Source organism: Cervus canadensis, chromosome 28 (genome assembly GCF_019320065.1).
Source record: "Cervus canadensis isolate Bull #8, Minnesota chromosome 28, ASM1932006v1, whole genome shotgun sequence".
Classification (NCBI taxonomy): domain Eukaryota; kingdom Metazoa; phylum Chordata; class Mammalia; order Artiodactyla; family Cervidae; genus Cervus; species Cervus canadensis.
Window position 1 is genome coordinate 140,344 of NC_057413.1, and position 16,777 is coordinate 157,120.

At 54.0% G+C, this 16,777-nt stretch overlaps 1 protein-coding gene across 2 annotated transcripts in view; it reads left to right on the forward strand.

The window, feature by feature from the left end:
• The window catches only part of DUSP22 (dual specificity phosphatase 22), a 45,077-nt gene extending 30,667 nt beyond the window's left edge, over positions 1-14,410 (forward strand). The window contains exons 4-8 of one of the 2 annotated variants that reach the window (XM_043450294.1): positions 1,240-1,289; positions 9,518-9,592; positions 11,801-11,972; positions 12,302-12,374; positions 14,210-14,410. In XM_043450294.1, the coding sequence (XP_043306229.1) occupies positions 1,240-1,289; positions 9,518-9,592; positions 11,801-11,972; positions 12,302-12,374; positions 14,210-14,256 (417 nt within the window). In that variant the 3' untranslated portion in view covers positions 14,257-14,410. Of the gene's footprint in view, positions 1-1,239; positions 1,290-9,517; positions 9,593-11,800; positions 11,973-12,301; positions 13,377-14,209 lie in introns of those variants that run through there. The other variant, XM_043450293.1, reaches the window with a different exon arrangement.
• Positions 14,411-16,777: the final 2,367 nt, after the last annotated feature.

Genomic DNA, 16,777 nt, shown 5'->3' on the forward strand with positions numbered 1-16,777 from the left:
CGCGCTCCCCGCCCAGGCCACCCCCTGCACCTGCTGAACAGGTGCTCTTCGCCTGTTTGACTCTTCCCATGTCCTGTTTCCGAATCAGCCTTGAGCAGGTGTGTCCGATGATGAAACCAGGTCCCAGGTCTGCACCCCAACAGCAGAGGTTGAGAAACAGTCTATGTAACTTCCATGTTGGAGTGTGGGATCTATAGCACAAAGGACCACGTGCTCCTTACAAGACAACACTAGCAAATACAACACAAAAGTTCCTAATCATGTGAGCTGACACTACAATTTTAGTGTCCCAACTGCAAAAAAAATGCAAATAACGTAGAAATAATGCCTTTATGACTTTAAGTGCTGAGGGACTTGTGGTTGTCTGTACCCTGGTTCCACATATTTCTCCTCCATTTACACTCAGGTTGGTTATTTTTCTGGTCTGTTCCCCCCATTGGTTTTCTGTGACATGGTGGCTATCTTCTGTTTGATTAGGCTATCACGAAAGAAAGGTTTAAACGTGGTTTATTCATTAATAAGTCTTCATGGAGCAATATTGCTTTGCTAAGTTTGCTGAGATTTCTGGACTCTACTTTGACCTGACACTATAGAGTTTTGGAACTGTACCTTAAGTCCCTTCAAAGAAGAGGTTTTAATAAAATTTGAGTTCAGCATGATTTTTATAGCACAAATTTGCATAAACATTTTTATAGATTTTTATAGTGAACAATATGAAGTTCATTTTTTTTCAAACTGAGTCATTCTTGTAAAAAAAATTAGTTTGGGATATAAACTTTTACTGTTCTGAAAAACAAGCAAAATCATTTCCAGTGTGTGAAGGTCCAAGCACTTCTTCAGTGGACATGTTACTCTCCCTGTCCTAGGACTGACACATAGCATGTCATCATGACAAGGCTTCTATTCTCAGTGCTTCCTTTCTGGCCATTCAGGGTCTTAAATGAAATTTAAAAAGTAGAGAATATGAACGCACATTGGAGGTGATAGTTTTGAAGCTCAGTATGTGGACACTTACTGAGAAGTACTCTAATTATTCTGCTTTTCGTGTGCACATGGTCATGGAAAGTAACCAGGAACCTTAATTAAAGAGTTTTCCCCCAGTTCCTTGGCAACAAAGGATGAGTGAAAAACTTCTCTTTTTTATTTTTTATTTTTTGACCTGAGTAAATAGTTCCTTTAAATATTTTTCTCCACAGAGTATCATCTTTTTATTTTATATACTTTTTTATCATTCCACAGGGGGTTAAATACCTGTGCATTCCAGCAGCGGATTCACCATCTCAAAACCTGTAAGTTGTTTTCTTTCTGTATTATTTGGACATGTTAAAGGGAAAGGACATGCAGTCACCAGAGCAGAGAGGCCTCGGTGCCTGGCAGCTGCCCTGCTGGGAACAGGAGGCCCTCCAAGTCTGTGCTCCGGGTGGCACACTGAGCAGCTCTGGCGGTGTGTGTGTGTGAGGGACTGATCTTGTAAAGGGTCTCAGACCATGCTTTAGCATGTTCACCTTTCCCTGTAAACTGTTGAATTTTGTGGAACAGAAACAGAACATGAGCCACAAATGCAAGCTACACATGTAATTTTAAATTTTCTAGGTGCCACATTAAAAAGTAAGAAAGAGAGAGGTCAGAACAATTTTAATAATACGTTGTATTTAACTCGGTATACCCAGAAGTACTACCAATGCAACATGTGCTCAGCATTTTAAGGATGAGATATTTGCATCATTTTATTCAAACTAAGTCTTCAAAACCTGGGGTGCTGTTTACACTTACAGCACCTTCCATCTGTACCAGCTCTGTCTCAAAGGTCCAGCAGCCCCACGTGGCCAGTGGCTACCCCAGGGCCAGAGTACTTGGGAAGCTTGTCTGAGTTGAGAGACCAGGCTTTTCTGGTTAGGAAGGTCCTGCCCTCTCTTTCCCACAGCTGGAAGCATCTCCATCCAAGGAGAGAGTCATAATCGCTCTCTTTTCCAGATCCCCACTGTTGTACGAGGTCTATGGGACTGGGCTTGGGTGGATGGGGGACAGGGATTGGAGACCCACGAGGTAACAGCTGTGACGCCACCCTGCTCGGTGTCTGGAGGTGATGTGGACCAGTTGACTTTTTCCTGAGCCTGGATTTGAGCCAGACAGCTGAGAGGCTCAGGAGCTGAGGACGTGGCTGTCCCAAGCATCCATTGACCAACTCGTTTTGCTGCCTGTTTTCAGTCGGATACAAGGACCCTCCCAGATGACACATAGCCATGTTTCAGCAGGAAGAGCTTCTGTAGTTTGAGGATTTAGGAGTCCAAGAGCTCGTCAGCATTCATCTTTCATGGCTCTCAAGCTCTATTGCCTACAAGTCCTATGTTACAGAAATGCAGACCATAAAAATCTTACCCCCTGAAGGTTGTCCACTGCTGACTATCAGCCAGCCTTGGTTTTCCACTGCTGGAGAGCAGAGACATCTCAGGTTATGCAAGAATTTTGTGAGATCCTACCTGTTCGGAGAAAAGGGGAGCATAGTCAGATAGGCTGATGTGGGGAAGACCGGGGGTTGGGGCAGGGTGGGTGGTGCAGGTCGGACCAGGAAGGGGCAGGGGAGCCTGGCCGAGGGGCAGCAGTTCCCACACAAGGTCATGTTTCCACACTGACTTTCCATGTTAGGAAAAGTCCATCTTTAAGATTGAAGATGATAGAGGAAAGACTTTACAGGGTCACTAGGAAAACAGTAGTAGCCTGGATATGGGAGGAGAAGTATCAGAGAACTTCCTTGGTTACTAGTCGTGTCGAGAAACAGAAGTGGTTGGAGGGCATGGTGTGTACGGAAGGAAGTGAGCCACTGCCTTTCTCTCGAGACCACAGCAATCTTCTGCCCATGTTTTGGTGGCTATTTTTAGAGTGGTTGCTCTGGTCTTATCTCGAACTGAGATTCTGACATGCTGTTGAACTTGTCAATACCTGATTGGCATTCTCACTGTTTGGAGGAGTCTGATTGCCGCACCCCCTGGGCATTTGTAGTCAGGGCGGATGGCCGCTGTGCTTGGACCATCCTGCCCACCAGGACTCTCCAGCTTTGGTGCTTTGGAGAGGGCAGCACTGGGCTTGATGTCCAAGGGTGAGGACCCCGACCCTGCCCTGTGCAGACATTAGAAATCTCAGGTTCAAGGCCACCTCCATCGCCTTGGGCAGGTCGTTCTCAGGCCCCTGAGCCCTAGTTCTCTCATCTGCAAAGGCCTGCCTTTAGCGTTTGTGGAGAGAAGGCCATGTGTGGAAGTCTTCTCTGTGACCTCCGAGCACTTTTGAAAACAAGAGTGTGTTTTTGTTCAGAGTGCATTGGTGTGGCCTGAGAGTCACAGGAAGGGCCAATCTGGTGCTCAGGAGGATGTGCCCCTGGGAAGGATGGGGACTGAGCCTGCCGTAGCCTGTCGCCTGACTTCTGGCGTCTCCTGGGTCTGCTCACATCTTCTGGCAAAACCAGCACAGCAACAGTCAACCTGGGCCCCGAGGACTAGCTTATAAGATTTGAACTAGTTCTCTCCTGTCCCAAACATGTACAGAGGTCTTGTAAGATGTGTGATTTGCCTTATTTTAAGCCTTTGCTTGTATCTGGATGAGAGGGTGGTCGGCAGGTGGGTGCTGCAGTTGGAAAAGGGGTCCAGACCATAATTCATCAGAGATGGGGTTATGCTCATAGGCTCATAGGCATGTGGGTGAGTCTTTGGGGAAATGTTTATTTTTGATTCATTAGTAATAGCAGAGCTTACACACAAGTAAGGCTTTGGGTGCATAAGTGTCCATGACTCTGTAAACGTGTCTTGCTTTAGTGAAATTCTATGAAGATAGTGAAGCTTGGAATTTGAGTGTAGTTCATATGTTAAGAGACAGCCTATGAAACACCTTGAGTTTCTCTTTGCCCGTCACAGGTGTTTCACTGGAAAGCACAGCCTGCAGTTTAATGGTGAGCGTGAGTTCACGATGCAGCAAGTCTACTAACGCTGACAGGCAGAGCCCTCGACTGTGTGCCCTCCTCCTGTGCTCGTTACTCACCAGACGGGGGAGCGTGTGCAGGCTGACCGTAAGCCCTCAGCTTCTGTAACCCCAGTCAGTATAGACAGTCAGGACACAGCCTCCTCGGGCTCTGGGATCCGGCTAGAACCAGGGTCCTTGAGTTGAGCAGTTTTCTTCTTGGTGCCTAAGAGTTCTTATATTTAGGGACAAAGTACATTCTAGAAAACTGTATTGCTTATTCATTTAAACAGATTTAAAAAGTTGTTTCCAACTTAGGATTTAAGGTTAGTATCCTAAATCTTTACCCACACATCCCTGTAGGAATTCTTCTTGCTACTTTCGTCAGTCAGAAGGCCATGACCTTTGGAGAAGAACTGCTTTCAGTCACTGCAGAGGCTCCAGAAAGGTCAGTTTTCTGGCTTGGCCATCTCCTCACAAACTCCCCCTCTGATCTTCCAGGAACTTAAATTGCAGAAACCTGGTTTGTGATGACAGTTAACACATCAGAATTTTAGCTTGGTTCCCCCAACCACCCTGCCTTACAAAGTCAGGAAACGTGAAAGTTCAGGGTTTCATAGTGGCGACAACCCCGACCCAGGCAGTGTGTTCTGCTTGATTTGCAGAATTAGAGGCATCGTAGGCTTTGTCTCAGACACACACACCTCCTGCCAGTGGCTGACGTGCAGTGGTTGATCTGAGGCTTCTGGAAATGTTTGCTTTTGCTTTCTCTGTGTGCTTCCTCAGGCGAGTCATTGTAACCTCATTCTCTCCTCTGTGCAATATCTATCTCACACAATTTCTGTAGCTTTAGGTGAGGTGGTGAAAGTGTTTACAGACCCTAAGTGTCTCCAAAGAATTAGCTTCCATTTTCTGCTTATTCAGGAAAGGAGTGTTCACGTGTCTTGAGATGAGTGGTTGGAGGGATTGCTGCTTATTCATTCTTGTTTTAATATTTTTCAAATTGGTGCCTGTATTTAGACACCATAAGAGAAAGGTTATCATTTTGTCTTCTTTGAGGAGCTGGCAGGTTTGCATCTTCACAGCAGAGCCTTGATGACAACAGAGGCTTGAGAGCCAAGCAGGGTCTAAATTTCTTGGGGTTTTTGTGGGGAGAAGAGGCGTCAGCGATGCAGAGAGCTTGAAGTAAACAGCAGTAGACCCTCCTTGCCTCTCCCACCTCCTGTCTTTTTGTGTGTGTTTTCTTTAGTTTAGCTCAGCTCATGTCTCTTGTACTTCCAGCTCTCTTTTTCTCTCATTTACATTTTTCTTTAATGTTAAAAAGCAGTTTTGCAAGATCAGAGGTAGGTGGGCCCTGGAGTACTGTCCTACTTCCAGACAGAAATGCACATACATAACTCCTGAGGACTTTGTAGCAGAAAGGAGAAATGTGTAGAAAATGTGTGTTGCTTTCTTTGTAAGATTTCACCTATTCAACTTAAAAACCTAGTTTTTAGTCTTAGACTGTGTTTCTTGCTTTTGGTGGGTGAAACTGTGAAATGAAGAGGTAGTAGGTGGTAGAGAGGGTTTTTTGTTTAATTCTTTTTAAAACGACCTTATCTGGCACAATGAAATGTACACTACACATGCTTCCCCTGACTTTTCTTTTTTTTTTTTTTTCCCTGACTTTTCTTAAGCGTTGACAGTGCAGGAAATGTAGGACTTGGGGAATCCTTGACAGAAGTGTGTTGAAGGCCGTGAGGTCTGCCGGGTGGGGAAATGTCTCTGTCCTGCTCACCTCGGCTGCAGTGAGAGCTGCACGGTCAGCGCGGGGCCCCAGGGGTGGAGCCGGGGGCTGGACAGCTTTACAGGAGGAGGAGCTCACTAATCTGAGCCACCCCCAGAGCCAGTGCCCAGGAGAACACGCCACCTATGCGCTTTGTTTTCAACATCTTTTCTGAGGAAAAACCCCCGAGGATGCTGGCCTTTCCTGGGCTTTTTCTCCTTTGCTTTTCTATATACATACTGCACACGCTTGTACACACACTTGCACACACGTGTACAGACACTTGTACAGACACATGTACACATACTGTGCACACACGTTTGGACTCTGACAAGGGTCAGGAGAAGCAGCCTGGTCTGTCTCTGCTGGCTTTGGGGGAGCCCAGCTGCCCGCATGGTGCTGGGCCAGACCTCCCCCAAGCAGAGTCCTTCCGGCCACAGACCCCTCAGTGCGGACCACAGCCCACACATCCCGCCGTCTTGGAGTAAGGAGTGGCTGTTCAGGTTCAGAGGATGCACGTGGCATGCGTGGCAAGGCTGTGCTGGACCCGTCTTCCTGACCTTCCTGAAGGTCAGGGAGACCTTGCTGGCTCTGCTCTTGGCCTCTGGGTGGGTGCCCTGGCCGTGAGGAGGGCCAGCACTGACCGCAGAGGAAGAGCCAGGGGTGCTGGCCGCGGCCGGGCTGTCTGCCAGCCCCACGGAGGACAGCGCTCGCCAGGCCCACAGGTCTGCTGCGCTGATGGAGCTGCACACTCACGTGGGCGTGCTTCCTGTGCACGCACCCTGCTGGCTGTCCCCCGACAGAGCGCGCCCCACGTCTCTGCGTGGAAGTAAAGGCACAACGCGGAGACCAGGAATAGGGAACCTGCCGCCTGTGGGGGTGTGCTTCTATCTGGGCTTCTGCTTTGATCTGGGGTTGAGCAATAGAGGCCTGAGCCCTGGGGGTTTCCCGCGATGGGGGAGGGGCTGCAGTGACCAGGCCTGGGCTCCCGTCATGAGCTTCCCTGGAAATGACCCACCCCGGAGGCCCCAAGAATGCCTGCGTCCTGGCTTTCCTCAGAAGAGGCGCTTCTAGGAATGTCTGTCTGGCGCGGCCTTGTTGCCCGGTCTTGTCCATGAGTCAGGTTTCACGGCGGGGCTCGGAGCAGGCCCTCCGTCAGCGTCCTGACTCTCCTGCCCTCGTCCCGACACGGAGGTGGGCAGGAGCTGTCTGTGGGCTTTTCCTGGACTTGACGCCTGATGCGGACAGAGGGGATGGAGGAAAGGCTGGTGGGACCCTCCTCTCGCTTCCTTGTCTGGGGCCCCTCACACGCTTGCTCTGGGCTCAGGTCAGTCTGCACGTCACCCTGCTGATCACACCCCCGCCCTAGGGGTTCAGGAAGGAGGCTCGGCTGTCATCTGTGCAAGACGTCGGTGACCTCACAGGGCCAACACATCCCCAGGACAAGTCCCTTGCCTGGCGTGGCCTTCGCGGTGTATTCTGAGGCCACCCATGTCCTTCACAAGCCCAGGCTACTATGTCTCGCCTCCTGACTGCCTCTTCCTTTGCTGGTAGGAGGTCCGTCCCATCCATGGAGGACCACAGAGCATGGACTGCAGTGTGGCGCATCCTCTTGGGAACCCTGGTGCCACAGTGTGGCCGGCCTGAGGGAGAGAGGTGCCTGCCCTCAGCTGCCAGCTAAGGCTGGCATGAGCCTGTAGTCTGGGCACACGTCCCGGCTGCTGGCCTGTCTGCAGGAGAGACCATGGTAGGCGGAGGCGCTCCTCGGCCACAGGAGGGGCTCAGTGTCCTTAAATTGTTGCACTTGTTGATGTCAGGCAGATGGTGCCTGGCTGTAAATAGCAGGATTGACAGTGTTTTAAGTTATAAAAACATTGATTTACTTCACTCCCTGCCTAAGATGCCCAGGGCAAGTGCTCCAGGTCTGGGCAGTAGCTCCCAGAGCCCCCGTTGCACCCCGAGGCCTGTTGCCTGTGGTCAGAGGGCAGCTGACCCAGCTTTGGGCACCAGCTGGCCACCCAGTGCCCTGCAGGAAGCCTGGGGCAGAGACCCTCCTTTTGTCAGGAAGGGAGCCTTCCTGGAGTCCAGCCCCAGCCTCCCCTCTGCTTCTCTGTGGCTGGAACTGCAGGGAAGAAGGGAGCTTCTGACAGCCTGGGGGGGTGGGGACGGATGAGCCTCCGCCCACCGCTACCCCCCACAGCCTCCTCGGCCCTTCTCCGCCCCCAGCCTCGGCACTTCCCGTCAGAAGAGCTCATGCTCAAGGCGGGTTTTACCTGAGATAAGGGATGGACGCACCCCGCCCTGGACGCTGTGCTCAGCGCTGGGCAGCCTGACCCCTGGGGCCACTGCACCCCTCCCTGCCCTCTGCCCGGCCTCTGCTCCGAGGTCTCTGCATGTCGGGGTCACCGCAGTATCTTCCCTTGCTTGTCTTACACCACGTCGGTTTAGGGGTGGCGCTTTAGTGCTCAGGGTTGCTGTGTGCACCCACACTGGGAGCACGTGTACCCAGGGAGGTCAGCAGAAACACCCCTCACCTCACCCTGCCTTGTGGTCTAGCTGGGTCTCCACTCAGAGTCTGGAGTCTGTGGGTGGGACCCTGGCCCCTCCGCACACGGCAGCCTCAGGCCGTGTGAGAGATGCCTGCACCAAAGTCCTCTGTGCCTGCTGCCCTGTTCCTCTGAGGTTCGTTCACCCGGTCAGCCTTCATGGAACCACAGACCAGCGTGTGGCTGCGAGCCACGTTCTGTGCATCTCTGAATCTCTCCAGGCTTGGCAGAGTCCCTGCTGCACGCACAGTGCTCAGTAGGTGGTGTGCTTTCAGTCCATGGGCAGAATCCACTTCAAGGCAGGAGACTTGGGAAAGCACAGGCTCTGTAGTTCCCCTGAGAGTTTTCCTCGACTCGCCGCACGGTCTGGACGACACTGCTGGGCCTGAACCAGGGGCGGGAAAAGAGGGCTGCTAAAAAGTGAAAGTGAAAATGGCTCGGTCATGTCCGACTCTTGCGACCCCATGGACTGTAGTCCACCAGGCTCCTCTGTCCGTGGAATTCTCCAGGCAAGAACACTGGAGTGGGTCGCCATTGCCTTCTCCAGGGGATCTTCCTGACCCAGGGGTTGAACCTGAGTCTCCTGCATTGCAGGCAGATTCTTTACTGTCTGAGCCACCAAGGAAGCCATAAAAGCTAAGGTCAGGAGAAAAGATTTCGGTCTCATGGTCACGCAAGACCTCAGAGTCTGCGAAGCCCATTGTTGTTTGTTTCTCTGTCCCAGCCTGTGAAGCCCGGTTCCCACTTCCCAGTGAGGCTAAGGGAAGGCAGGTGACGTTCCCACGGTCACACATTCGGTCAGGCCCCTCAGGCTTGGGGGCTGCAGTTCCCCTGCTCAACCTGGAGAACGGGCAGTCAGGACCTCCTCCCAGACGGTCATACATGAACTGGGGAGCCCACACTGGGTGGGTACCTCCCTCACCGGGTGGGTGGTGAGCAGGTCACTGGGGGGGTCACCGTGCTGCTGGGTGTTGAGGGGCCCAGACTGACCGTGGGGCTGGGCCGGACCTGCCCCCAAACATCCGTGTGGCCCCTGCATGTTTCGGGGGTTCCTTGCAGAGAACTTCCAAAAATCCCAGTGGATGGGCCATCCCCTCCCGGCCTCAGCACTGCGGGTCAGATTCAAAGCCCTGGACAGTGACTGGGGTCTGGACCTGTGGACTCAAGACCTTTTCAAGAAACCTCAGCGGGTTTTTCTTTTCCTCATACGTTGAGTAAAGTAGAGAGATGTCACTTCTCTCTTTTTTCCTCCCCACAGGACGCGACATTTCAAAGAAAGTATCAGATTCATCCATGAGTGCCGCCTCCAGGGCGAGGGCTGCCTGGTTCACTGGTACGTGTGTCCCTGCCTGATGGCGAGGGCCTGCTCTGCGCTGCTCAGGGTCTCCCCGAGCGCCCAGCACCCACCCACCTGACCCCGGCCGCGTGTCAGCCATGGTTGGTTTTTGTGTGAAGAGAGCCAAACAGTTGTTCCTTCCTTGTCACTTAGCATTTTCATTTTCTCAGTTAGGTTTTTGCAGGAACTGTCAAGGTTGCTAGAAAAAAGGAGCCCCTTTTCCAGCCTCTCCCAACATCTTTTCAGAGCTTGGCTTTGCTCGGTAGCCATTCGAAGCTCTGTTTTTTGTTGGAGAGTTTTGGCTGCATATGTGGGTGTTTAGCATTGTGTTACTGTCACACCAGAACAACCATCTCTCCTCCATTTACAGATTGGGGCTTTTATGTGTTTGGAGCTTGTACTTGGCTCTAAGCAGAGCTGAACAGACTTTTAGAATTCAGGAGGTCTAAGCATTCACACACCATATGCGTGGTATAAGCACATACACCTGTGTACACGTTCTGTGGCGAGGGCTTCTGCTGGGCACAGACCCCAAGGACAGTGCCCCCGCCTGGCACAGCCAAGCGCTCAGGGGCTGCGGGCCCTCGTTGCGTCACTGCCAGTGGTTATGCTGAAGACATGGCTAACAGGGACAACATAAGCTGATATTCATAATGGTGACACATCTGGGCGACCAGAGGCCAGTTTTCTGGGACAGAAGCCTGCTGTCATTTAAGCACGGATCAAACAGGCCCCCTCATCCCTGAATGAGGTTCTGTCTGGGTTCACGAGAGAATCTCAAGTCATCTGAGTTCCCCCAAGAAAGCTGCTGTTGCAGGGAAGCCTCTGCGGAGACACACGGCCCGCCTGTGGGGGTGTTGCTGCCCCACAGAGGGATGAGGGGCCCACCATGTGGACCGGGGGAGCCTCACAGAACCCCCAGTCGGGCAGAGGGCACTGGGTAGACTGCCTGTTTTAACAGTGTTGTTCTGCAGTTTTATGCACTTGCAACGGTGTGAATTTTCATTTTACTTTTAAAAAGAGCAGGGCGTGTAATAGACACAAAGTGCAGGTTTGTGAGGTTCGCTCGCATTTGCTCCAGCACTCTCTGCAGTGCAGCCAGTGCTGTTTCGGGGGGTGAGCATCTCCCCAGCTGCACCCCAAGAGGATGTGAGCTTTTTAAAAGATTTATCAGTATTTCTGATACACAGCCCAAGGGAAGAACCACTACTTGAGAGTGGTTTTTATTGTTATTTATATTTGAATAAGTGCAGGGCTGATATTCTAGGAATTCATGTTTCATTTGGCTGTGTCAATCTGAAGATAAGTTTTTCTAAAAATGAGAAATTTGCTAAACTTCCCCATCTTAAACCGTTGCTGAGCACTCCAAGTCTGACGTAGCACAACCTCTCTGTGACCGCCTTAATTTGCATGTACATTTAAAATTGGTCCCCTTATTCAGCCTGCTAGAGAAAACTGGCCTTTATCACCTGCAGAGCGTCCCCGCCCCCACACCCCAGAGCACGTGGAGTGTGCCATGTGGGCACTCTGCTTGGGTCTGTGGAGGATATCAGAGAATGTTGGGTAAGGGCTTCTGTATTTAATGAGTTTTTTAAATGATAGACTTGACCCTTATGTACCTAAGAAAGTGTTAGTCACTCAGTCATGTCCGACTCTTGGCGATCTTATGAACTGTTGCCCACAAGGCTCCTCTGTCCATGGGATTTTCCAGGCAAGAATATTGGAGTAGGTTGCCATTTCCTCCTCTAGGGGATCTTCCCGACTCAGGGATCGAACCCAGGTCTCTTCCATTGCAGATTCTTTACTGTCTGAGCCACCAGGGAAGAGGTACCTAAGAAGATCAGACTTTAAAAGTGTGAAGCCATCTGAATGGCTGAGGTTATAACTGACTGGACCCTTCAAGTTCCCAGATGTCCTTTCGCTACTTTTCTGTCCAGGGAACGGGGACTATCTGAAGGGGAGGTCAGGAGAAAGAGAATCACAACACGAAGTGCCTGCAGCCATAGCCAGTAGAAAACCAATCAAGACTGAGGCCATGTGGGTGAGGAGTTCCCGAGACCCTAGTGTGGTAAAGCAGAGAGAGCTGGTATGCTTCTGAGTGATTTCTGAGGACCCACTGGCTAGCTGTCTACTCACAACTGAGGACAGGCGGCTTCCTAAATGAGTCCCCTGACCGCCCCTTGCCATATGGCTCTCAACCTGCAGCCTGGCGGGCGTCTCCAGGAGCGTGACCCTGGTGGTCGCCTATATCATGACGGTCACCGACTTCGGCTGGGAGGACGCCCTGCACACCGTGCGCGCAGGCAGGTCGTGTGCGAACCCCAACCTGGGCTTCCAGAGGCAGCTGCAGGAGTTTGAGGAGCTCCAGGTCCACCAGGTAACTGCGCTCCACCTTCCCCCACAGGCCGGCTGGCTCACGGGCTCCCTCCAGCCCCTTGCAGCCGTTCCGCCTTCCACAGGCCCCAGGTTAGCTTCTGCTTCTCTGCCTGGGGGTCAAGTGCAGTCATCTTGATCAGACTGGCTTTCACGTCCTCAGGCCAAAGCCTGGAAGAAGTCATTATGTCGCGCGGCGCCCACTGGCCGCCTCAGCGCTGACTGAGGCCACCTACGGGCCCCGCACCGCTGGGTGAGGGCCGTGGGCGGGCTGGGTGAGGGCGTGGAGGTCTGGCCGCGCCATGTGACGCCCCGCGGGTCTCACTTCCCCAGTTCCGCCAGTGGCTGCGGGAGGAGTATGGAGAAAGCCCGCTGCGGGACGCCGAGGAGGCCAGGAGCATTCTGGGTAAATACAAGGAGCGGGGGCGTGCGGAGCCCCGGCCGGGCGCGCGGCGCTGGACTGGCCTCCGAGGCCCGCCCCCGCTGGCCTATGGCAGCTACACCCCGGAGACTTAGCCGGCGCCTCGGACGCCTTCCTTCCGGCTTCTAGTCGCTGCCTGGCCTGAGGACCGGAAGGGGGTGTCCAGTGGATCCAGGCTCCTCTCGAGACCCCTCAGCCGCCCCCCCAGCTTCTGTGCTGCCAGACACTGCTGATTGTCATGCGCACCGCTGAGCCGGGGTGTGTGTGACACGGGTGTGGTGTGTGTGTGACACAGGTGTGTGTGTACACAGGTGTGGTGTGTGTGACACAGGTGTGGGCTGAGACACTGTGGACACAGGTGTGGGGTATGTGTGTGTGACACAGGCGCGCTTGCACACAGGTGTGGGTGTGACACGGGTGTGTGTGTGCATGGATGTGTGTGACATGGGTGTGTGCGTGTTGCGGTATCATCATGAAGGCCACACTGCCCAGACTGATCTCGTGGCCTCTCCGCGTCTGAGACCCACTGGGCGGCGTTGGGAGGTGACTGTAGAGAAGCTCTTCTCCAGAGCAGCCTGGGCCTGTGAGCAGACAGCGGGGAGACCCCTGTGGCCGTGGGGGCAGCCTCCTGAGGGTGGTTCTTGGGTGTGGAGGGGTGAGCAGGCCCCCCTCTTGCCAGCCCCGCTCAGCCCTGCCCTTCTCGGAGTCCCGCTTGGCCCTGTCCACCTGCATTGGTGTTGTATGGGGAGCACCCCAGACGCCCGCCCTCAGCTCCGGTCCAGCTCCTCCCTTCTGGCCTGCTGCCGTGCTCTTCCTGGGGCTCTTCGCAAGGCATGCATGCACCTTTGGGATTTGGGAAGAAAGAGCAGTTACCAGGCCCTGTCATGGGTTTATGAATATGTTTAAATGCCTGTGAACTCATTAAGCACCTCTGTCTGCTGTGGATGTAAGATGATCTCAGCTACCTCATTAAATGGTTTCTGAAAAGCTGTTTTTCATTTTTCCAGTTGTCTCTGCAGCCTTGTGCTGAAAGTGTGTGGTCACAGTAGCTCTGGAAGCCAAAGGGAGAGGAGTGCATCTCTGGGCTGCTCGAAGCTTCTGACTCGGGCTTTGGGAGCGCCTGGTGGTGGGTGACTCTGACGTCGGGCTGTGCTGGCTGTGCTGGGAGAGACCCACAGTGTGGCCCTGGGTGTGGCCCTTTGTATCGACCCATGTGGTTTAAGCACTCAGAGCTATCCGAAAAAACATGCCCGGCCTCTCCCTAAAAAGCTTTCTCTGAACCCCACCACGGAAGGAACCCTGAGTAAGAACAGCTTTCCCTGCGTGCAAAGGGTGGGCCCAGATGAACCCCTGGGGCCCTACACGTGTGCAGAGGGCAGGCCCAGTGAGACCCTGGGGCCCCACACGTGTGCAGAGAGCAGGCCCAGATGAACCCCTGGGGCCCCACACGTGTGCAGAGGGTGGGCCCAGTGAGCCCCTGGGGTCCCACACTGTGCAGAGAACAGGCCCAGTGAGACCCTGGGGTCCCACACTGCAGAGGGCAAGCCCAGATGAACCCTGGGTGCCCCACACATGTGCAAACCCCAGCTGGACAGCGGGGAACGGAAGCATGGCTGCGAGTTCCCCACCAATAGCCGAGACAGTTTGCTCTAAAGTAATTTTTCCCTTAAACCAAAAAGGAATGTGAATATATGATCAGAAGGAGTATTTAGGAATCCGTGTGAACTCTTCAGTGCCTGCATAGTGTGAATGCCCAGATGCATTCTTGCACCTGAAATGCTATTTCAATGCTTGTCACCTGTGACATTCTTTCTCCACAGCTGCCCCAGGCATTCTGAAGTCCTGGTCCTTTCTCAGAAGACCATAATGCACCTGAAACAATGCCAGGGTTTAGGTGCTGCCAGAAGAAAAGCAACCAGAGTTCAGTTTAAGTGTCCAGACCTGATGTGTGAACATGCACTTGTGTTGCTCCACGTTGAGAGCTATGTACCCTCTTTGACAAGAGAACGATTTTCACTTAATTCCTTCTTTGCTGGAAGCTGTGCTGCCCCCAGGCTGTCTCAGGGCCCTGCTGGGCGCACCCTGCTCCTAGGGACTGTCTCCCGAGCTGTTTCATCTGGGGTGTGTGGCCCTCGCCATATGCACAAGTGCATGTTGATAAAGGGCTTGTGAGGCCCCATGCACCTCCCCGTCCTCAGCCTGGGCGTGGGGCCCACATGCTCCTGCTATGAACACCACGAGGCAGGTTTGGGGGCTGCTCTGCTGTATTTTAAGGCCACTGCCCTCCTCCAGAAGGAGGTGTACTGACAACAGGAGACGAGAACTCCCCCGAGACAGTGGGTGCCCTGTGAGCAGAGGGAAATCAGAGAGGGGGTGCCCTGGGCTCCCCAGGGACTTCTCCTCGTTCCAAGCTCGGCTTCGATCCAAGAATGTTAACTGGTGTGGACAGCAGTTTAAGACAGTTTTCCAGTGTTTTCTCATCTAACTCGCGGTGGGTGGTGGGGCGTAGGGGTTGGGTGAGGGAGGAAGGAAATGTGATTTTTGCTTAAAGGAGAGGTTTGGCTAAACGGAGGGGGTCGAGGGCTCGTTGGCTGCGGGAGGCTTGGCCAGTGTCCTGAGTGTCCAATGCTGGCACGCTCCTGCCACGGGCTCAGAGAGCACCCTGTGCCAGAGCAGGCCTGAAGGGTGTGGGATGATGGGTGTTAAAATGCTAATTCTGACTTGACAGGCCTGCCTGGGGAATGCACAAGTAGTCCATGTGTAGGTGCTGGGTCTCAAGGCCTGAGGGTCCCCCAGGAACCACCTGTGGGGAAGTGCAGGGGCAGAGCCTCGGAAGACCCAGGCTGAGCACAGTGCGTGAGGAAGCAGCACCAAGGAAATAGGCTCCTGTTGGGACCCCACTGTTCGTGGCACCAACGGCAGCCACCTGGTAACCGGTGCTCCGCAGGCCGCACACTGCCCCCGCGAAACTTGTAAACCACAGAGCAGGTATTTCATTCACTGGAGGCTCAGAGAGGCCAAGGGACACACCAGAAACTACGGATGTTAGTGTGCTTTGCCTGAACCTGGTCTTCTAGTCCCAAGTCAGTGTCAGGGTGAGAGGGAAGAGGGAGCAGTGCCCCGACCTTTGGTCTCAGGCTTGTGAGGCTGACCCAGGCCCCGCCGCTGTGTACACTGTCCGAGTGCAGCTTCCCACCTGCTCCCCCAGCCTTTTGGGGGTGGTCCGGGGCATGGTGGGTGGTAGTCAGTTCCTGTCCTCACCAAAAGCTCACGGACATTTCCATTGGGATAGTGTTGACCACACTTAGATGTTAGAGGTAGAGGCCTTTCCCCATTGAAGCCAAGACGGGTGTTTAGTTTACATGGATGGGGACGGTGACCCACCTGTCTGAAGGTGGAGCGGGCCGTGGCCCTGGCAACTTCCTTAGGCTCCCTTTTCTATGATTTCCTCCAAACACAGGCCTGTCTAGCCTGGTCTCGGAATCGTGGCCAATGGTGGAGGAGACCTGCGCTGCTTCTCTTTGTTCGATCACTTGCTGGTTCGCTTGAGATCCCAGCAGGCGCTCTGGGACCCAGGCAGGATGCACAGACCCGCCCTGAGTCTCAGAAACGCTGGTTGGTGGTGTTGACAGTTGGGAAGTCAGCCATGAGCACTAGTGTGGGTGCTCCTGGGTCTACGTTTGGGGAGGAAACAGGCCATCCCAGTGCGGGGCGAGGGCCGTGTCCTGGGAAGGCGTCCCAGAGATGGAGGCTGAAGCCGAGTGCGGGATTTGCTGCATGCAGGGAGGGGAGTCTGGCAGGGCCGGCACGTGTGCAGGAGCGAGGGCACAGCCACTGTGTGCCCAGGGCGAGCGTGGCGTGCACGGCAGGGAGGGGCAGACAGCTGCAGAAGCAGGCCCGGGCTCTCCATCTGCTCGGTGCTACCGTACAGCGACTGGTTGGTTCAACCAGCCCGGGAGCTGGGGGGCTGGTGGAGCCTGGCAAGCGTGTGGACACCATCCTGCGGACGCAGCGAGGAGCTTGCCAGGCGTTCTGGGTGAGCAGGCACTGTGATGGGTGTGGGGGAGGGTAGACGGGCCACGGTGGGGGCCGTGCAGGGGGCCACCATCATGGCTGTCCAGGTGATCGTCACAGCCCAGGGCATGGCTGTGTGTGGAGATGAACAGGCCCAAGGGAGCGAGGGGGCTTGGGGAGGCTGGAGGTGGGCAGCTGCTCCACGGCTGGGCCCCCAGGGCTTGCTCCCTGGCGCTGGCTCCCTGGGCCGGCCTCTTGCAGTAGTGGGCTCTACCTTGTCAGGGGACAGACTGAACGGGGCTGCCAGTCTGAGGGGTCAGCGGGGCTGCCTCCGCTGGGACCCAGCTTTGCAGCAGAGGTGCTCAGGTCTGTCC